This window comes from Bemisia tabaci, chromosome 2 (genome assembly GCF_918797505.1).
Source record: "Bemisia tabaci chromosome 2, PGI_BMITA_v3".
NCBI classification, from domain to species: Eukaryota; Metazoa; Arthropoda; class Insecta; order Hemiptera; family Aleyrodidae; genus Bemisia; species Bemisia tabaci.
In genome coordinates this window covers 61,377,259-61,400,331 of record NC_092794.1, presented here as the reverse complement: position 1 = coordinate 61,400,331, position 23,073 = coordinate 61,377,259, and the positions used below count along the sequence as shown (strand labels likewise).

Sequence of the window (23,073 nt, the reverse complement as noted above, 5' to 3'; positions counted from 1 at the left end):
ATACATTTTGTGTTTTTTTAAACAGAGGAATCTTACCTCTGTAGTATAATTTTGCAAGTATCATCAGTGTTTTCTTTGCTGAAAAAATTATTACCGTAAATTTGAAATTTTGAAAAAAAAATTTCGGTATCTGTGGTTTTAAAAATGTTACAACACGATTTGTGTTCTTTAAAATCCAATATCCAAAATTAATTCATGCCATAGAGGATTAACTTCAGACCAAGTCAGTAATGCATGAAAGAATTTCTGTGATAAATACTTATAAATAATGTTATAAAGTCGCGAATTTCCTTGAACCACAGCGACAAATCGTGACTTCTGTGAGTTCACCTCACACCTGAGATTTTCCTGTTCCTACTCAACATTTGTCTAGATCCTGACAAGAGAGACTTGATAGAAAAGGAGGGGATTGTATTTTCCAGAAAAAAAGCGATGAAGTACCTACCACAGTTCCTTTCATCAGAGTGATCGGCGCAATCTGCTTTTCTGTTACAGCGAAAGCTACGGTTAATGCACTTTTTATCAGAAACGCACTGGAATTCAGTATTGGCACAAGAGCTTTTGGCTTGAAAAAGAAGAAAGATAGGATGCAAAATCAATTCTACTTCACTCTTCAATTGCAGCCTCCATTAAAAAAGCTTGAAAAACTGACAGATTTAATGATGAATTAAATGTATTAATCATATTTCAGCAAATAAATGGGCATTTATCAGTATCGAGCTTAAGCAAAGCACAAATTAGTTCAAATCTCACGAGTGCATGAAGGGAACTATCTGAATTTTACAAGATCGAAATTATGATAAATATTTTTGGAGATAAGGAAGTTGTTTCAACAAATTATAGATATATGTTATTGCAAAGTTACTTCTACTTGAAAGTAAGTAGTCTCGGTTTACAGGAATATTGTATGTAATGAGTTAAGGTGAATCTATACCAGAAGGAAACAAACATTAAGCTATCAAACAAAATTTGTTGATTTAACGATTTCAATTTTTTCTAGCAAAATACAGGTCCTGTCTAAAACATGTTTCAGCAATTTTTTCCCAGAGAATTTATTTTGTAAACCCTATAATACAGCTGAAAGTATGATAGCGCAGAGTATTGCATTTGATTGGTCAAATCAAACAGTTTATTTTTACGTTTGCATACTTTCAGCTTTATTGTAGCGTTTGCAGATAGATTCTTTTGAGAGCAACAGCTAAAATGTGCATTTGGTCGTAATTGTTTGAAATTATTAGGCACAATTTTACAGCCCAACCTGTACTAGAGCGAGATGTGTTTGATACCTTGACATTTGCTTACTCCTCCTGTAGATTTACTTCAAACAATGTATGATCATTTTGACCGATGGTACATAATATTGGCTTCGCCACTCTGGTGGTGTAATTTGCTGTTTGACACTGGTTCTGAACTTTGCCAAGTATTTACAACCTGTCTTCGAAAATGATTTTATAACTATCTATTTTTTGGGATTCTTACGGAACAAGACAACTTTTGGAGGTGCTTCATAACTTCTACAAGTTTTTACAGTATGTATTGGCTTTTAAATGGAGAATGCAATGAAGTAGAGTGATGAAAATTAGCAATGTCTACGATGGTCATGCAATATTATTAGACAAGTTCAACTGAAAAACTTTCAAAATACGCAGAGCAATATTAGATAGATTACTTGAGGCACTTAAGGCATGTAATAAAAATTGATGAATGATAATATGAAGCAAGATGAGAGAACTCTGTGAAATAATTTACAAATGGAAAACGAGAAAAAATTGATATAAAATGAATAATTGATGAGTTAGCAGTTATTATAATAAATACTGCACCATGAAAAAGGGGAGGGATCTAGAATTAGATTGCTGTAAGTTGAGAAAAATATGAAATGGCTCTTGTGAAAGAGGTAAAATGAAATTTATTTTTCATGTAACGGTCTCAGATCAGTCTTAGGCATCCATGAAATTTTACGTGAATACCTATTGACAGTACCTAATTAAAATTAAGTTTAGATAAATAGAAAATTTCTTTGGGGGCAAAAAATAACAGGGAGTTGAGTAAAGCAAACATACGACAATTCATTTCGTCTGATCCATCCTGACAATCATTAATTTTGTTGCAACGCCGGAACATAGGTACACAATACGAATTGTTACAGTGGAACATGTCCTCTCGGCATGCTGTAAAATAATTCAAGACAGTGATACATATCAAAAAGAAATGATATTTAAATTAAAATCGGGTAAAGATAGGGTGCATTAATCACAATTTAAAATAGATTTAGCGGATTTTTTACAATTTTCAGGTAAAGAATTCTTACACTGGCTCAATGTTATAGAATTTGTTATATTTCAATCCAAAAACTAAGAAGAAATCTTAAAATACTTCTTTCACACCCTGGACTTCTTTATAATGAATGGTTGTTAAAATGGAATAATTATCAGCAAACTATGAGAAAAAAAATTGAGCCAAAGTTAAAAAAAAATCATGTGAGATGGAAAAAAAAATGAAGAACAAAAAAAATACTGTAAGCAAACAAGCATATTTTACACACCATCACATTATATGTAATGATAAAAAGAGAAAATCGTTGCTCAAAAAACCGAAATTAAGAAGCATACTAATACAAAGCAAATATCTAGTAAGCAAAAATAGAAAATGAAAAAAATGAGATGTGGCCAGAAGCAAAATGTAAAATAAATAAAGATTTGAAAATTGACGTGAAATTGCAGGGAAGCGGAACTCGGTTACAATGTTAAAAACTACCTGTCATACTTCATTTTCTAAATGGAAAACTACACAGTGCCAGATTAACAATTGAGGGCCCAGGGTGCTGGCAGGTAAAAGGCTTACACATTGAGGGTTGCATACTTTGTAAACTGAAAGCAATCTACGTTTCCAAGAAAACGAAGGGCTGCAGATCCTTGAAATCTAAGTTTCAGGACCTCTCAAATTCTCAAAAATCTCCCAAGACTTCAGCCCCCCCTCCCCAAACTTTAATTGAACAACTCGCAGAGGGGAAAAAATTGAGAATAATCATAGAAAAACTTGTTCCACGTGGCTTGGAGTGCTACACTCCAATACCCTGCCTATCTGGCCCTAAAACTATTTAGCATCATACCTTGAAAGTTTCTGTAAATTATTCACTCTATGGAGAGGATGTTCCATGAAAATTTCGAGACATGATGTAGATAGGAGCATAGATTTTGAAATACTGTAAACAAAATATGCGTTTTTGTGGCTTTATTGTAGAAATAAGCGATTACGTTTAGTACCCACATAGTTGGCCAACTCACTAGTGAGACTTTGCTGTAGTGCAATTTAATCATAGGTTACTTTGATGGAAACGTTGATGTTAAAGACTACTTACCTGATGTAATACAAGCATTTTTGCCAACAAGGATATCTGATAATTTAAGGATGAGTTGATGAGAGGCATATCGATAGGAAGTGGTTCCGAGGAAAAATTATGAAATACAGTGCTTACAGAGACTATCGACTGATAAATAGTTACCAGAGCAAAGGAAAAACACATAATACTATTCAAAGCAACATAAAACATGAGAAATAAAGGTGTAGATGGATTCAAAGAATGACAAGATAAAATGCATTCCTCTTTTCTGCATAAGTATTTTATGCAAATATTTCTAAAACAGTTCTGAGGAAACTAAAAACTTTTCTCATCAAGATCTTGAGAGCATTCATGCTAGGAAAGTCTACTTCCTTGCGAACTTCATTGTAGACAGACTTTATCTAGTAAATACATTTAATTCTTGAAAGAAAAAACAAATCAAAACTTGATGGTGAAATGGATTCCTTCCAAGAGAGAGTATGAGGTAATTTGCAACAGAGGGTGATTTGCAATCCTGAACTAGATTGGGAAGAACTTAGGTCGAACAACACAACGTCAAAAGAGACTTGTGATTTGAAACAGAGGACTAGATTGAGAAGAGCTCGTTTCGAACAACACAACATATAATAAGATCCGTGATTTGGAACAGAGAACGAATGTAGATTGAGAAGAACTCGTATCGAACAACACAACATCAAAAAAGACCCCTGATTTGGAACAGAAGACTAGTTTAAGAAGAACTCGTTTCGAACAATAATAGACAACAATAAGACCTGCCGAATTAATCAAAAAATGAGCCATTCACTTTGATGATTACTATTTAAAAAAATTTAATGATAAATTGTAACTCAATACTCAAGGGGTGAATCTTGAAATGATGTAAGTGACATCAACAAAAGACACTCTGAAGTTTTACGTGCAAGTTTTGAATAAGGGATTTATCAGCGAGGAGAGTATGCATTCTCTCAGTAACATGAGTCAGGAAAAAACGTGAGTTGGGATGGAATGTTCATTTTATTCAGTTTGAGTTAGTTCAGGCGAAATAGAATCTCAAACCCTAATAATTTAAAATCTAGTAATCTAAGTATTTCTGGTCATTAAATCTAAACTCATTAAAAAAATTGGACTGACAATTAGTACAATACATTACAAAACAATGGTTTCTTGCATCTTTACTGTTTTTGGAAATTATTTACCTCTATATTAGTGTTCAGAGAAGAGGCAATACTCGGATTGTAATAACCCAAGTTGCAATTTTTGAGAAAAATTGCTGTGGTGGGGGAGAGAAATATTTGAATGAATGATAGCGTGAACTTAGGATCGATTTCGGTTTTAAAGCTAAAGTTTTAATTTAGGTAATGACCAAAAATACACCGGAACTACAAGTTCTTATTCTTAACTTTCCATTGGAAGCAAGATAGACCCCTATTTTTACTCAAAGTTCTTTGACAAGACCTTTTTCACAATTTTCACACGTTTCATTGACAAGACTGTTAACAAAGTGAAAGACTCAATTCCTCGACTTGGTGCAACACATTGAGTGACTTCCCGGGACAAAACGTAAAGAAATGCTCTCCATTCAGTGATATGTCCTTAAATTGACTTACGACAAGCTTGTTCGTCAGATCTGTCCTTACAGTCATCAAAGTTATCACATTTTTTCTCGATGGGTATACACATTCCATCGCGGCACTTAAATTCTTTACCCTCTTCACATCGCCTCAATGTTTTTTCTAGAAGTAAGCATTAAAAAAAATTCAACTTCAATTTTATTTTTCTTCTGCTCAGAGATAATTGAATTGAACTTTGAGCAAGATTAAAAGAGAAAAGGTTGGAATACAGAATCTTTAGGCATTAGGTAGGAGGAGGAGGGGGAGAGAGGAATTATAGCCCTGAGTAGGTACTGACTGACAACTCCCTTTTTGTGGTTGGAGACTCAGATTGACACTTCTCTAATACTTCATATTCATAAAATTTCATGATCACAGAGGAAATCACTCTCACCTAGTTTCCTTCACTTTAAGATCAGAATTTCATATTAAAATATCCATCTTGATTTCTAACATATGCCATCCATTTATAACAAGGACTAAAAAGATAAGTTTCTGACTAAGAAACTGATTAGGTTTTCCTATCCAATCATAAAAAAGGCATTCCACAGTTGTGCGCGCTCTCCCTGATGGCATTGACTGAAATTGCTTAGCCAACACGCTATTTACGATATTCTCTGAATTTTCTGAGTAGCCAAAAACTCCCTGACTTTCCTAAACTTTTCAGGTTTTCCAGCCTTCTGGAAACCTTGCAGATATATATATAAAAAAAAAAATTTACCTGTTGTTGGAATTGTTACTTCACAGTTGAGCTCATCAGTTCCATCTTCACAGTCACGTCTGAAGTTACATCTTTTGTTGAGCGGTATGCACCTACCACCATCGCACAGGAACTCGTTGTCTTTGCAAGCTAGATAAACACAGAGATACTCAATTTTAGCTGACAAGAGAAAAGCTACTTCATAGAAAATTATACTCTCAATGAATATAATGATTAAAATTGCCTTTTGATAAAGTTAGGATTCAAGACTAGAGTTGGTGATGATCTAAGCCTATCTGAGATTGATTGGCTTTAGCCTCTTCGTTTTACTTACGAGCCAAACAGGTAAATTTGACGCATTGAGCTTTGTGAAGTTAGAAAATTGCTTAAGGCCATCCCTTTCCAGTTTTCTAAATTTACTTGGGATCAACAATTTTCATAACTGGAGCAATTTGAGGTTGAAAATGTGCCAATTTTATTTCACAATTAAGTAATCTTAATGTTTCAGAGGACCAGGAAACAGAAAAGTCATAAAATGATTTAAATGCAATAAAAATAAACGTTTACTTTTTCCTGAGACTTCCTAGATCAACTATCTTGTTTTAATACTTCTTCATTCTTGGCATTATGCATGGAGCAATGCTTTTATTTTTTAGGTTCTGAAAAGGAGCTTTCATATACTCGTTGCAAAATAAACCTACATGACATCTTTTATACTTGCAGATAATTGATTACAACTTCAGGCTCATTAAAAGCCTTATTTACTGTGTAGGAAACCTTCAGTATAAACCTCTAAAGAAATCATTAACAGAGAGTGATCAAGTTTTGACTTTTCAAAGAGGCAGAAGCACTCAGACAAAAACACAAGTATATTTTTCCCCCGTTTACTTACAGCATCCGTCTTCATCGCCACCATCTTTGCAGTCGAATGCCAAATCGCAACGTTGTGATGAGTCAATACACTGGCCATCACTGCATGTAAATTGGTCACTACGACACCCTGAAACCAAAGAAAACAACATTCTCCTGATAATTTCTTTTTTTTTAAATCATACATCACTGACATTTGTAACTATGGCTGGTTTATAATGAATAAATCCAGTTCGTTGATACGTACATTTTTTCATGGAAATTGATGACTAAACTCACTTTTAAAGGAAGAGTCTCTTCATTTTGTTCCGAGTTTTCCTCCCTTTCAACTTTCAACTCAATCAATCTCGGTTTCTCAATGTGCGATCCATACCCAGTCACTTTTAATTATGATACCTAAAACCCGAAATCTTCAGGAAATGATGAGTGGTAACAACTCGTAAAAATAGGAAAAAAAACTTTAATACTTGTAAAACTCGTAAAAAATTTGTCCTCATTAAGTATTCACATCTGACGGACTTTAATGAGAATGCATTTCGCTGACTACCGTTGTAGTTACTTTACTTTCCGCCAGCCACTTGCGAGGCTTGACGGGCAGGACAAGTTAAAGCGCCTTCATACCCTTCACACGCAACACGCACGTCTGTTGAACAATAATAGTTGCATCATGACGCTTCGAAGGGTCCTCTTCGCGTTTAGCGAGATACTTCATTTTTGAAGGCATTTAATTCGCTGACTAACGAAGATACTTACATTCCCGGCATGTCCTCCTTGTCGGCAAAAACTTGATTGACTCATGACAGGAAAAAATATTTCTAAATGCAAAATTGGGGATCAAAATTGAAAATTTAACGATAGCTTTATTCGCGGTTTCGCCCTTCGAGATGCTAGAGAGAGAGGAGCGAGAGGGGTTCAGGAAGCCGATTAAAAATGGATCGCGTTAAGCAGAAAGGACCCAAAGTCACATCAGCTATTGCCAAATTTAATTGGGCAATTTAATATTTTACGTGAAAACGGTCGTGCAGATTTTTGTGCGAATTTCAGCAAATTCCTTGAAATTTTCAAAGGAATCTGCACAAACGTTCTCTTGTAAGAAATTAAAATGCCCAGTTAAACTTCGTGATAGCTGATGTGGCATGGTTCCTTTCTGCTAAAGCGGCCCAAATGTTGTCCATATGTGAATGACGATCGGAATTTTTTGGTGAAGAGTGATGTAAACAACCAAATTCTCACAGGGCTGTGCAACAATGCCGATTCGCACACATACATTACGCGTTGGGCGTGAGTTAAATTTGATCGAACATTTTTGGGCTCAATCCAAAATTGATCGGAATGCTTGGTGTAAACTTCTCTACCCTCGCACACGTTTCATTGATATTACATCTTCGTCGCTTTTTTAGGATATTTGAAAAGAAGAGACCGATACATTTTTGACGAACTCAAGCACGCGATGGAACACTCGGACCACATTTCGCAATAAGGAACCACTATTTCTGGCTCATTTTAGAAACAGCATATGTGTCATTGGTTTCCCTATGCAGAAAGGTGCTTTTACAAAAAAGCCAAAAATAGAGGTTCCTTTTTGCAAAATGTAATACACTTGGCTTATATTTTGCAATAAGGAATCACTATCTCTGGCTCTCCCATAAAAGCACTTATCTGTATGAGGGAAACAATAGCATGTATGTTGTTTCTAAAATGGGCCAGAAATAGTGGTTCCTTATTGCAAAATGTAATCCACTTAATGTCCAACCGAGTCCATGCAGTTTTACATCGTTCAAAAATGGATGACAAGTTGTCTGAAGGGTACCCTCCAGGAGGGGGGAGGGGGGGATTCTGTCGAAGTGCTTTACGTGATACTTGATCGGCCCTCATAATACCTGAAAAATTAAGTTAAAGAATGTATACGTAGGGTAAAAATTAATAGAAATATGGAACTTCCTGCTTTATTATGCGGACTACTCAAAATATTCGAGATATTAAGCTTATTTTCAATGTTAATATCTCACGAATCGTGAGTTCTAGCAAAGGCTGTCTTTGAGCGGGATTCCACTGTGGTTAGGCCACTCAATATCTCGATGTCTTTGATCGGTAACTTGAGCGCTGATGCCCGACTAGCAAGGGACGCGTCCTGATCGGAACTATTTCGGAGAAAACAAATTATTTTTCACGACTCATTACGGCAACATCAAACGCAAGATCAAAGCGGCCAAAAACGCGGAAGCTTTCACACAATTTTGCGGAGCCTTCGATTCGAACCACTTCAACCTCCGCGAATCCTAACAGAGTTGCAATGTATGGATAAAATACCGTCGGTTTCAGTGTTCGAAACTCACCTTTGAGTTTTAGGAGCCATGTGGCGCATCAAGCCCGATTTTTAGGCGCCATTGAAGATTTTTTAGGGGCCAAATTGACTTTTTGCCTATATATTACGGCGCATTTAGTGAAAAGTTTGACGCAAGATGTTTTCATAACAGAACTAGTGAGAAGCTGTACCTTAGGGAAGACAAAAGCACTAAGGATGAAATCGCGGAGAATAGAAAAGGCTAAGAATAACTTTCAAACAAAAATGTTATTCTGCAATGTGTATATTTCTACACTGAAAAAAAATTCTCGGCGCTTTTACCAAGGTCCGTTGGTCCGTTGGTACCTTTACCACCTCACTTTTTTCACTAATTATTGGTAATTTTACCAAGACAGACTGGTAAGCTTACCTAAAAACCGGTATTTATACTGTTTTTTTTCAGGTAAGAATACCACTTTTATTGGTAATCAATTCCCGGTAACTTTGCCATTTTATCTCTGTAATTCTACCACAGTCGATAAAAAATATTGGCGTTTTTACCGGGGTCCAGTAAAATTACCGAGAATGTCAATAACTTTACCAAGATTTCTCGGAAAAATTACCAATTCCATAAATGGTAATTTTGCCAAGAAAAAACTGGGATCAAATAGAACCCTGAATTCTTGGTAATTTCACCCTTTTCTTAGTAAATACACCGATATTTTTTTTTTCAGTGTAATCATGTAGAGGGTCACAATAAAGCAATACTTATGGAAAAAAGAAAAAAAAATCATGTTATTCACTGGCTTTGATTTTAAAAAAATTAACCACAGATCAACATCGAGGTAGCGTTATGCTATCGATACGTAAAAAGTTGCAACAGAGGTCAGAGTTCTCAGGCACACAGCGCCTCTTTCGCACAGGGAGACGAAGGTCTGGAATCGCCGAAGAAACAGGCGGGCAACGAGGACATTTATGTATTTAAATGAATCAAACCGAAGAGTAATAATAAAATAAATATAAAAAAATAGCGAAAAAATCAGGAGTGGAACTTCAAAGCCGCGGGTGAACAAGCTCCGTCGATATTTTCGATCCGGGCTTTGGATCAAAAGCTAATGCGGCACTTGAGCTTTCACCGGGGTTGAGCTTTACTCGCAGGCTTGCCACTAGTCGGTCGGGCCTCGAACGCAAATCCAGAAGCATTCGGTTTATTTGCATTGAAATGGCAACCCATCGTCTATATAACATAACCAATTAGTCAATTAGTGTACCGAGGGTTCTTTTCCTGCACTGCGGAAATCAAATTACCTCGGAAAGAATCGGGCGCATACATTCATGAAAAAAGAAAACTTGAAAAAAGCGAAAAAATTACATTTGAGACATCAGCGGGGACACACGAGTGTGTGTGTGTGTGTGGAAGGGGGGGGGGTGTCGTCTTCCTTTGAGTACCATAAAGTCGCAGCACAGGCCAAAGTTTACGTTTCAAATTTTTGAGCTTTGGGTGAATTTTTCTTTAAATTAATTATGAGGATGCTAAATGAACCGATCATTTTACCAAAATACGTACGCGCCACAAACACGATTTCAAATAAAACGAGGAAAACTATTATTTAGATCGTAACCGGTCGGAGGACTGTAAATTCAAAAGCTCTTTTGAGACCTTTGGGTTCCATCATCTAAAACGTAGTTTTGCTGTAGGATGCATCTTGGTATGTGCAAAAATGATGCATTAAAACACAATTTTTGAAATTTTGGCGCATATACGTTATTTTGAAAAAGAATCGGTTCAAATTAGTTTCTCCACTTTTATCAATATTATTTTATTTCTTCTTGTCAAGATGACTGCAGTGTCCGACTCTTCTAAAAGTTTACGCTGACGGCGTGAATAGTGATGCATAGAGAAAAAAAGGAGGTGTCTGCATTTCGGGCATCTTGGACTTTTTTGATGACGCACGGACGATCGGATCAATTTTCTTGTAAATGGTGTAGTTCATGGAAAAAATCATTCTATATAAGGTGTTGGACATTTTATCATGAGTTAATTGAAGTAAAAAAATCGGACGTTATGGTCCATTTTTCATACTTCAAATTCTGGATTTTGCCAGAGCACCTGCACCGTCCGCCTACACTGGGGAAAAAAAACACATATTGGATCTAGAGTCCAGACTCTTGGAAACATTGACGAGAAAAACTACTCCTGATTCAATCGGATTTTTGCTTGAATCAAAACGAAATCCGTTTGAATTAAGAGGCTTGGTTCTTGATTTAAGCTAGATTCTGATTTAATCAAGAGTACTTTTTCTTGTCGATGTTTTTAAGAGTCTGGACTCTAGATACAATGTGTATTTTTTCCAGTGACGTCACGAGGTAAACAATCCTCAGACGCAAACACCTCTTTTTTCCGCTATGATAGTAATGTAACGAGAGGCAGATATGAATTTTTAAGTCCGGTGTGGTCGTCGAACCCGAACCCATAGCCAGACAAAAGGCGCAGACGGCAATCTGAGGTGCTGGATATACGGCGTCTCTGGATTCTGCATGCCACTGGTAATTGCAATGAGGCATTTTCTTTCTCCCTTCGCCTCGGAAACAATCATTCAGATTATCGAGACTGCATTTCATGCTCTATCTCCACGATTCCCGAGAGCGTTGCTTGGCTCCTCTCCGGGGTGCCTTGAACCGTTGCACCCGGGAAAGAGCTTTCAAGTGCTATTTATTATTCCCTCATAGGCTGATAGGCTGTGTTAGGAGAGAAAACTTTGTACTTTTGACTAGTGCCAGAAATAAAATTACGGGGAAAAAAGTATCACAATTCCAATTATGCTCCTGGCTGATTTTGGCGCCAGTTACAAGAGTAGTTGAACCAACCAGATTTACGGCTGAGTTAGCCGAAAGTGTGGTTGGATCAACCATGTGTCGGGTGATGTATGTACCTAAACCTACTCTCATAACTGGCGCCAAAGTCAGCCGGGAGTATAGTTGAGATTGTGATTCTTTTTCTTCAGCGAAGCCAATATGCGTAGGCTCACCCGGGAATTACAGTGATTCTATTTGGTGTTGATTCGTATTTTTGGGTCACGTTCGATGAGGAACCAAAAATTAAAAGAAAGTTAATGAATCTGAAAAAGCGTCACAACGCTTGAACGCCACGTGATAGATATGTTGTTCTGCATGAAGTTTTGATAAGAAGTCACTGCGGGGAAAGGGGGCTAACACTGTCCAGGGGCTCAGTCACGGGTTTCCTGGGCACGACTGGCCATCGTACACAGTGGCCTTGAAGCAAAAAAAAAGAAAAAAAAAATATGCAACAAAAATGTACACAGAAACGGTTTGCAGGGGGTGAGTCTATGGCAGGTGTGGACTCAAAATCTCAAAAAATCAAAATCTTGGCTTATCCTAATGTTGAGATATCGAAATTTGAAATATTCACAGTAAATGCAAGTTTTTTGCTGGTTTCGATCCGCTTTTTTATTTATTTGTCCATTGAATCGGTGTTGATCGATTCACGTTTTTATTTTTCATTCAATTCAAGTCGATCGAATACATACCCTCTCGTTATACGCAGACTAACTACCAGTCTTTTTTAAAACTGCATAATTTGCCTTCTGCTGCGTCTGCAGCAATTGCTGTTACGGATATGTTGTGCGTGCTGATTTTAGCTAATTACATACTCGACTCTCTGAAGGCGTTTAAAGTTCGCAAGTAGCGAAATCTGTCGGAGAATAACCGAAGAGAGATTGAACGAATCTCTAAATTCCTACTTTTTTCAATCTTTGATAGATTGCACTGCTTCCGCACATAAAACGCCTTCAGAGAATCGAGTATGTAATGAACTAAAATCTGCACGCACAACATATTCGTAACAACAATTGCTGCAGACGCAACTGAAGGCGAATTGCTTTCGCACATAAAACGCCTTCAGAGAATCGAGTATGTAATGAACTAAAATCTGCACGCACAACATATTCGTAACAACAATTGCTGCAGACGCAGCAGAAGGCAAATTATGCAGTTTTAAAAAAAAGAGTATGATAGGTAGTCTTGTAGTATGCATGTAATGAGAGGGTATGTATTCTATCGACATGAATCGAACGAAAAATGGAAACGTGAACCGATCAACACCGATTCAATGGACAAATAAATAAACAAGCGGATCGAAACCAGAAAAAAGCTTGCATTTACTATGAAAATTTCAAATTTCGATATCTCAACATTAGGATAAGCCAAGATTTTGATTTTTTGAGATTTTGAGTCCACACGTATCATAAACCCACTCACCCCCTGCAAACCGTTTTTGTGTAAATTTTTGTCGCATTTTTTTTTTACTTCAAGACCACTGTGCGTAAGGGTGAATTGCAATCCATGCGAACAAACCCTTCTCCTATTTCCATCCGAGGTAATGCATAGAAGACGAAGAAGAGGAGGAAGGGGAGGAGGAGGAGGAAGAAGAGGAAGAGGAGGAAGAGGAGGGAGAAGAGGAAGAGGAGGAAGAAGAGGAAGAAGAAGAGGAAGAGGAGGAAAAGGAGTAAGAAGAGAAGGGGCAAGAAGAAGAAAAGGGAAAGAGGAAGAGGATGCACGGAGAAAAAAACTTCGTGCATGGGACCCGAAGTTAAGGTCATATGGATCTCTGAAGTTTTCTGATCACGCATCCGAAAACTTGAGGTCGAACTGCCGAAGTTCGGGTTAGACATCGAGGCACTTCGGTCTGTACCGGAGTACTTCAGATGTCTGACCCGAACTTCGGCAGCTGGACCTCAACTTTTTAGCTATACGTGATCCGAAAACTTCAGAGATCCATATGACCTCGACTTCGGGTCCCACGCACGAAGTTTTTTTCTCCGTGTGGGAAAAGGACGAGAAAGAGAATAAGAGGAGGAAGAAGAGGAGGATGAGAAGAGGGAGAAAAAGAACAAGATGAAAAATCAGAACAAAGGAATGTCTGGAAATATAAATAAATAATAGAAACGCAAGAAATAGCGCCCTTGTATTCTGTGCCCCTGGTCGACCAGAACGCTGCCGGGCGTCCATTTTTCCCAAGTCGACAACCCGTTGCCCGTTGCGTTGCGGAGCGGAGATGAGTGAAAACCATACTGAATGGGGCACGGGTGGGACGGCAAGCTCGATGCTGCGGAGATAAGGGGCGGATTTGGCCGGGATCAACAGCTTCGGAGGGAACCGCGCCGCGTTGCAGTCACCGCGAGACCCTTCCGCGATCCCTGCGCCGCGCCCGCCAGCCGCCGGCGCTACGCCCGGATCATCCGTTCCGCTTTGCGGTTCGGCCGCGCCGCGCAACGGAGCACCATCAATGGCAAGTTCATCGGGTAGGTGGCTCGGTGGCGGATTGGATTGGCGAGCCTCATAACGCGCCATACACTCATAAATTAAACCTGCCTGCGGGCCGATTATTGAAACTGATAGACAAAGCTATAGACAAAGGAGACAAAAGAGATATGGAGAGATCCTATATATGGTGGAAGCGGGTGGTTGCGATGGACAAAGGAGGTAGGTAATAGACTAACTAACGGCAATCCCCGAGGAACCCGACAGTTAGTCTATCATTTTCTCCCTTAGTCTATAGGAACAACCCATTACAACCAATAGGATAGCTCCATACTCCCTATGTCTTCTTTGTCTATCGCTTTGTCTATCAATTTCAATAATCGGCCCGCAGGTCATCCAAGTGAGCGGAAACAGCCTCTTGACTTTCTAAACTAAAGAACACCCTCATAACAGGAGGTAATGAATGTCCCAGACTAATTTTTGCCGCAGAATTTTGTGGGGAAAAACTGATTGTTTTAAATGGAAATAGGGTAACTAGAATGGAGATGTTGCATGTGCGAGGAATTTGCGCTTTGACTGTTGATTCTCATGTAAAATTTCACAAGAGACACGATGGTGCCTCTCATTTTCTCTAAAATTAACTCCCAAGCTCAAAAAAAGCTCTCAAGTTGCGGGAAAATTTTCAAGAAAATGTCTTCCAGTTTTTCAGATGATTTCGTTCGCAATTTCACCTAAGAGTCCTGAACATTTCAAGAAAAATAAACATTTCATCGGAGGAAATTTGGCAACTCTCGTTTGTTCATACGGCATTTTTCCTCAGCGCGGCAGTAGTGGTCCATTCCCCTACTTTTCTCCTATCTGAAAGTTTCGCAAAACCCCGGCCTAATTCCACAAAAAGTAGGCCGCCGGTAACCGTCAGATTCGAGAAAGTGCGACATGCGCCGCCGTGCTAGGGAAGAACACCGTATGAACATTCGGGAGTTGCCAAATTTCAATTGATAAAGCATGTATTTTTGACGGCATTCATGAATATTTTTCCTTAAAATTTTCAGATATTTTAGATTAAATTGCGTACAAAATTGTCTGAAAATTTTGGAGAAAAATATGCACTATTTTCCCAGTAAATTCGGATTTTATCGAAAGAAACTTGGCAACGTCTGAAGGCTCATACGGTGTTGTTCCGTAGCACGGCAGTGCGGGCGAACGTCACATGCATCAATGCGCGGTGCATGACGGTGACTCATTACGGGCGACACGGCGACAACGACGACGCGTTGGCGCGCCGGTAAAAATAAAGTGCAAAATTTCGCGAACCATGAAACGCGAGGAATTTCGTGGAAGACGGATGGAAAACAGAGGCTGCTCGCATTTAGCAGCATGCGAACTGGGCAAAGATGCATATGTGGAGTGATGTTACAGATTACAGAGGACAGAACTCAAGCACTGCTTTACGGGAATCTATGCTCTTGTTTTGCACACAGAAGAACGGTAGAGCTCATCTTTGCAATCAGCGTGGCGCTTCCGTCAGTCCTGGAAAAAACGCCATATCGCCTCCTTTGAATTCTGGTGGGGCCGTTCAAGTATTATACTGCCATGGTAAGGAAGAACGCCGTATGAACATTCGAGAGTTGCCAAAAAACGTTGCCCCTCAAAATTTGTCTTGTCTGATTTAAATGAATTGGCCGATTCAGCCAAACAATAAAATTCGTATTTTTCATAAGAAAACGAGATCTATGAGAAAGCTTTGATAAGTGCGTACAAATTATCGTCGTTTCAGGAAAAACAGCAGTATCTCAATATTATTTCGCGGGCGTACTCACGCATTACTTTATTACTGTCTTGAGTAAAATGGTGCCCTTCTCCGCCTACTGCTGACCTTAACATTCGTTTGTTGAAAGTCCATAACGTCATACTGCGGAAGCATGCAGAATATAGCTCTTACTGCTGTCTTGCTTAATGTGAAATAGGAAAGGCCCCTTCTACACGGCTGAAACTGAAATTCGTCGGTTTTTAATCATCCGAACAATTTTCGAGTTTTTTAGTGACAATTGACAATTTTATCAAAACTTGACCATTTTTTCATTTACGGCTCTCTCCCGTAATATACGGCAGCGTACAAGTATTAGAACGTATTTCTATTTCTATATGAGCCATGATTAGCACATGATTTTATGTGACTCGAGTTTCATCCCAGCATGCACTTACTGCTCTCTTCGCTATCACGACAGGTCTGGCGCGGATATATGACGCTGGATTACCAGGACATACTGTGTTGAGGTCAGGATTAATGACGCAAGCCTCCTCTGATGCCTCTCCAGTCGTTCCTCTCAAAACTTAACAGATCCTTTTTCCGTCATACACATCGCATTTTAATGGCGAAGAGTAAATTATCGTTAAACGCCGACTTTTGCTCCTTTGACAGGGATCGACACCAGAAAATGTGGTGGAGGTTAAGTTCCGGTCATGGTCGGGTTCCACGGGAATAATTAGTTTGAAAGGATGATGGATGTGTCCCGCTACGAGTGGGTGAGAATTTGCGGTGAAGCTACGATTTCCGCTTAGCGGAAAAAATTAAAATCTGTGGTTGTTTTCTTCTTCTTTATTGGATACAATCGGTATGGAGTTGAAATTTTGAACCATGGTGTCCAGAAAGAAACAGGAATCATCGGGATTCATCCAGTGGTGCGGCGTGCTTTGCGATATATCGATTGATCTGCCATTTAAACCTATTGAAAAGGATCGATAGACAGGTTGTTCGCAACGAACACCCTAATAATCGATTCTTTACCATAGGTTCAATAGGGAATTATCGACACGCGCTTCGCCATTGGATCCAGGGAACGAAAAGTATTCGGAAAAGTCCGGGAATTCATCTGTTTTTACCCCGAGATCTTATTATTTTCAAATATTTAAGTGTTCGACACGTTGACTCGGCTAGGCACCCATCTTTAATTTAATTTTTTTTAATTTAAAGAATTTTTTTGCTGATCCTGGAGGAAAAAATTATTTTTCCCCCAAAGAATCTGAAGAAAAATAAAAGGAAACTTTGGGTTTTCATCCAGGGAATCTCACCTTGTGAAGTCAAGGAATTTTGCCCCCGAAAATCGAGTAATTCAGCCCTCTAAATCAGGGATTTTCGGGTTCATCAGGCAGCACGCCGATGTTACTGCACATGCTGAAAGCGTATGCATGCTGCATGCCTTGTTATCTCGTGCACTTACTAACTCTCGCATTATGAAGTTCACACGCAGCAATCCATATCATTGTGAGAATCACAGGTTTCTCCGCCAGAATTGGTTTTTCGTTTCTTGTAAAATTTCGGATTTGCAGGGTTATTCGTAAAGCTACCTCGTGAGGAAATCGATTTAAAAATATTGGATACGTTACTGCTCTCTTCGGTAACCCGGTAGTATTCTCACCACAAGAATATACGTATACGCGTCATAGATGTGTGCTTAACCTAGAGAATTAACCTAGAGAATATTCAGAATAGTACAGTTCTGAAATCTTGATATTAAACCTTCACGAGCTACAGAATCTTACCCGTTTGGGATATCTGTAATTTCCGTCTCTTAAGGGAATATCCATTATTTTCTCCCGTGGTCCATAGGAACCACCCACTTCAACCCAAAGGATCGCTTCCGACTCCCAAAGTCTTCTTTGTCTATCACTTTATCTATCAACTTCAATTAATCAGCCTGCTGGCAGGATCAAAGTCACTTGAAATTTTTCGAGGGGGCGGAGGTCCCAGCGTAATTTCCGAGAATCGAAAAAAAAGACTTTTTCATTGTACATTAAGGGATGAAAAGGCCCTTACCCCCGTGGCCGCTCACACACTGTTCGCGGAGAGGGACAGCGTCTAGCCTCAGCAGGGGTGAAAGGGAAATGAAAGAGTTGTTGAACTTTCCAGCTTGGCGGATTGCCGTAGCCCCGCACTTTTTTCGCGGCGCAGCGGACAGGTGATGCCAATCGGCGATGCTCCTCAGGCAAAGTGATACGAAAGATTTATGAATATGATAATGAGCGGAATATCGAGAGTGTTTGCTCTTTTCCATTTTTCACCCCCGGATGAAGCGTCGACAGGGTTGCAGGCCGCAGCACGAGCCCCTCACCCTCCGGCGAAAAATTTAAGGATTTCCGATGAGATCTGGCAGCCTGGTATGCGCCCTCTCGAGGCCCCCCTGCGTAAGACGCCCTTGTTTACAAAATCAGGGAAGCCCGCAGAAGCTGAGGCTCAACTTGCTAAGTTCGGGTTATGGAGGTCTCGTTGACAGCCCGATGGTTATCGCCGATTTTTCCGTTTGAAATGCCGCTGGTTTCTGGGAAGTTTGGCGACTCTGTTTTGAGGGGGCTTGACTCGCTGAGCTTCGCGATATTGCTTGCATTAGGTACGGAGGACCTTCCTCCCATCTCGGTAGGTTCGGGGTCAGGATGGCATGAAACGTAAAAAAGAAAAGAAAGATTGGATATTTCAGTGAAATATTTCATGAAATTTCACGAGACTAGGAAATATTTCATGAAACTTCACGAGGCTGTGAAATATTTCATGAAATTTCACAAGGCCTTGAAATACTTCATATTTTCCAGGGGCTGGAGTATGCAACCCGCACCAAAACACACACAAATAGAAGAAAGTCACAATTTTTAAATTATCCAAAACATGAAAAGGAACTGGTATTTTTCATTATCTTTCATAAATTGTTGAAATTTCTTGAAATATTTCATGTGAAATTTTAAGATTTTATTTTTCATGAAATTTTGCCAAGCTGTTTGTGGTCGACCCGTCGTAGACACAGGTTTTGAAAGTTTTCCAGGTTTCCCACCAAAATCCTTCAATGGTTTATTAATATTTAGACTACATTTTGCAATTAGGAGCTATTATTTTTCGCTCACTCATAATGAAAAACGCCTGTCTGCATTAGAGTAAATCGACGAGGAAGAGGAGGAGGAAGAACAGGAAGAGGAAAAAAAGAAGGAGAGGAAGAAGAAAAATAAGCGGAAGAAAAGGAAGAAAATATGAAAAGAGGGATAAAGGCGAGAATAAAGGAGAGGGCGAAGAAGGGGGCCACAAAGAAAGAGAAGAGGGACAATGATAAGGAGAAGAATAGAAAGTAGAGTAGGAAGTGGGAGAAAAGAGAGACAGAAAGAGGAGGATTACTCCGTGGAGGTCGGAATGTTCATTCCAAAATTTGACTTGTCTTTTGAAGTTAAGTAAAACTCAAGTTTGCAAAGCGAACGAGAATGCTCTGTTTTTGTTGTTCAAGATGGCTCCAAGGGATTCGATTCTTCAATTGACAAGAATAATCGAAATCGAAAGGATTCGATAGGTCGGAATCTTGATCGATGTTCGTATACATCTAGAGTTCCTTAATGAATTGAGCTTTCTTCAGAAGAGTGCCATACATCAAACCTACTTTTGATCGGAAATCTATTGCTACTCTTTTTAAAATGCAAAGACATGCAAAGCTTCAAGGAAAAAACCAAGAGGAGAAACCCAGTGGCGTGGCGTAAATTGCGATATATCGTTTGTTATGCCATTTAAACCTATGGTAAAGAATCGATTATTAAGGTGTTCGCTGCGAACACCCTGTCTATCGATATTCCACGCCACTGGAGAAACCGGAAGGGGGCACGAGATAACTTTCATACTAGACATAAGATCAACACGTATAGCTTTAAAAAAATACTCAGAAAAAATTTAAATGCTGACTCGGGAAAATTTGCCGTGAACGCTATCAGGGAAACACTCGTAATTCACGTATCCGTTCATAAACGTGTTTCGAGTGACGTTGGTCAGACCCCAAACCCCGAGTGCACCACGATTAAATTCTCCGTTGTCAAGTTTAAGGCTAATGCATTAAATGGTATACGAGCTTTTACAAAAAAAGAAAAAGAAAATTAAAAATAAACCAATATTGATTGTAATATTTAATGGCTCCATAAAGCAAACAAGGTATTGTCTATAAGGCACCTTTCATAAAAAAATTAAATATTCATAAGTGGGAACTGGAGAAAGTTACATTTTGGGGGTAATACAAAAAGTAGCATTCGATTTTCAGATGTATGATCAGGAAACACCAATCGCAGACAATATGCATTCGTCGGCAAATGCAATCTGTATGTGTTGAATAAAAAATATATGTATATCAATAAATTCAGAAGTAAAGGGACAAGATAGAAAGCACTGCTTATGAAACTTAAAATTATAAAGACAGTTTTGTCTCATTCGTGAATGCATGGCATCAGCTAACACACTCACGAGTGCGTGTAGTGGAATCAGTGATCTCAGATGGGTTTGGTTCGGATAGGCAACTAAACTAACTGCCTTGCAAAGCGGAGAGTATCATTTGGAGTTGAAGGCGCTTTAGACCGAATTCGTGTTCCTGCGGTTCTCTATATGTCGATGCGAGTTATCGCAATTTCATGAGCTAACACGCATGCTGGGGACTGGTGACTGCTTTAGACATGCACATTTTTTTTTTTTTTTTTTTTTTAAAAAAGGAGAGGAAAAACTAGATTTTTGATTGAAGTAGACGAACATAAACTTAAGTCGGTAATCGCACTTTCCTCAGATAAAATACTTTTTTGCAAAAAGTATGAAAAGTTTTCTTTCATACATACATATAAGTCGTTTTATAGCACTCCCTAGCTTTTTACGACACCAAACTTCCACTGACCTCTGTCGTAACCCCTCCAGCAGCGAGCACCATGACTATTGTGCTTCAATCCCATCCCTTCAACCTCTCATTGAGCGCCCTTTGCGCCCTCTCCCGGGAGGAACCCAATCAAAGACCATCTTTGGCAACCTCTCTCCTGCCATTCACTAAAAATGACCACACCAAATAAGTTGTTTCGTCGTTATGTTGTGCGCGATGGTCTGTTTAGCATCCATTATCTAGAGTTTGTTTAGTTAGTTAGTTTAGAGTTTTCTCTGATTAAATTAAAAATATAATTCACACTGAAAAAAAAAAAAACGTATTGGATCTAGAGTCCAGACTCTTGAAAACATTGACAAGAAAAAATACTCTTGATTTAATCAGATTTTTGCTTAAATCAAAAGGAAATCCACTCAAATTAAGAGGCTTGGTTCTTAATTTAAGCAAAAATCCGATTGAATCAAGAGTATTTTTTCTTGTCGATGTTTTTAAGAATCTGGACTTTAGATCCGATGTGTTTTTTTTCCAGTGCAGCGAAAAATTGGGAGAAAAATATTTTCAAGTTTTCTAGAAAATTCACATTTTATCAAGGGAAATTTGGCAACATCTACAGGCTGATACGGCGTTCTTGCAGAGGACGACAGGTTTGATGTATGGTTAAACGGACAAGAGGTACGAGTCACCGTGGTCGTGCAGATTTCGAGGGAAAATCCATGATATTTGGCTGGATACCGGCAACACATGAAAGTAAGCCTCGAAGTGCGATTGTAATACGGTGATTAGAATTTGCTGGCGAGATTGGCGCGGACCTCCCGGTGAGCGCCTCAAAGTCCTGCTGGAGGCAACCCGCCGCGCAGACAAAGCCACCCGATGTCCCGTTTACCGTTTCAATTTCAGTTTTTGCTTCCTCCGCCCCCACCCCTCCTTTCAGTCAATGCGCGCCCGCGACTTCTGCAGCAGGGTCACTATTTAACACATGTAACATCGAGTTTATCCTTCCGAGCTTTTGAAACCGCTGTGCGAAAGGAGCTGTCGGTCGGAAAGAGAGAGATTCATGGATGTTTTTCTTCTCACGCTTCAAAATAAAGGTGAGAATAGTGCGCACCTGAAGTCTGCATTTTGCTGACGCACGTCGTGCGGAGACGATAACTAGGGTTGCCACAAAATTTAGAGAATGAAATTCCCTGATTTCCTTAACACATTTGAGTAAAATTCCCTGACAATTAAAGAGATTCCACAAGGCCAAAAATACATAATTTGAAATAGTTTTCAGGTATATGCTGTTCTAAACGTCAAATGTATTCTAAAAAGCTAACAAAGCTGAATTAACAATTTGTTCCTGACACTTCCGTCATATTCCCTGATATTTCCAGGTTTTCTCTGACATTGACAACTCTGAAATTCGTCGCCCTGCCCAGGCCGAAACTGCACCCTGGGATGAGCCTTGAAAGGCATTAAATTCTACGGACATCAGGGTTCATCGCAGAGTGCAGTTGAGCCTTTACGTCAGGAGATCGACGAATTCAGATCCCTTACTAACAATCTAAGCAATATTAGTAGGCAAGGCAAAAGGTAAGTTCAAGGGTTATTGCTACTTTTAGCCTAATGATGATTGATGAATAACGTGTTGAGCAAAAAATTTGAAAAAATTCGCCAATTTAATGTGTGATAAGAGGCACTTGACTAGGCGAGTTTTTGTTTTAGCAAATAGGTCAGGATTTTCAAACCAATTGCTCAGTTCCTCAGTCATCGGACGCCATCATTGAGTGAATCTGGTCGTTGACTTCCGAAAGTAATTTTTAAACTTTCAGGAATGTATAAGCCTCTAAAATAAAGTATCTTTGTTTGGGCAGGTTTACGTGCAATACCGTTTTAAAGAATGTCATTTTTGTAACTTTTAGGAAATTTACACATTTGGACCCGCACCTGAGATATTTTGGACCAAATATAAGCCTTTCCTGATGAAAAACTTTTAGCTGTGTCAAAGTGCGTAATGACCCGTCAAAGAAATGTAGTCACCCCTGATTTCATACAGACTTGGTGAAAACTATCCCCGTAGAGCAGTTTCTCTTCACTTCCGCAGTTTTCCAGCGCGAATATTTCTTCCAGTTTCCATCCCGGTGTTCAATTCATAATATTTTTCGCGGTCTAAAGTGATTAAAGCTTTCCACTGTTTGTCCTTTTGCAGGCCTGCAAAATCGCGGGAGTTTCCACAATTGTTTATGGACTGTCCCGATCGAGTAAAAAAGTTTTACCTTGACAGTGCGCGACAACGCACACCCTCAATTAATTCATGTTTTAACAGGGTGACCGAGTATTTCAACGTACCG

The 23,073-nt window shown here is 39.1% G+C and overlaps 1 protein-coding gene across 1 annotated transcript in view; it reads right to left on the bottom strand.

The window, feature by feature from the left end:
- trol (terribly reduced optic lobes) overlaps positions 1-23,073 on the bottom strand; it is a 194,500-nt gene that overhangs the window by 74,628 nt on the left and 96,799 nt on the right. Inside the window, exons 8-10 of the mRNA XM_072296440.1 lie at positions 6,546-6,653; positions 5,675-5,803; positions 4,951-5,076 (exon numbers count right to left, since the gene is read on the bottom strand). Of these exons, the coding sequence (XP_072152541.1) occupies positions 4,951-5,076; positions 5,675-5,803; positions 6,546-6,653 (363 nt within the window). The remainder of the gene's footprint in view (positions 1-4,950; positions 5,077-5,674; positions 5,804-6,545; positions 6,654-23,073) is intronic.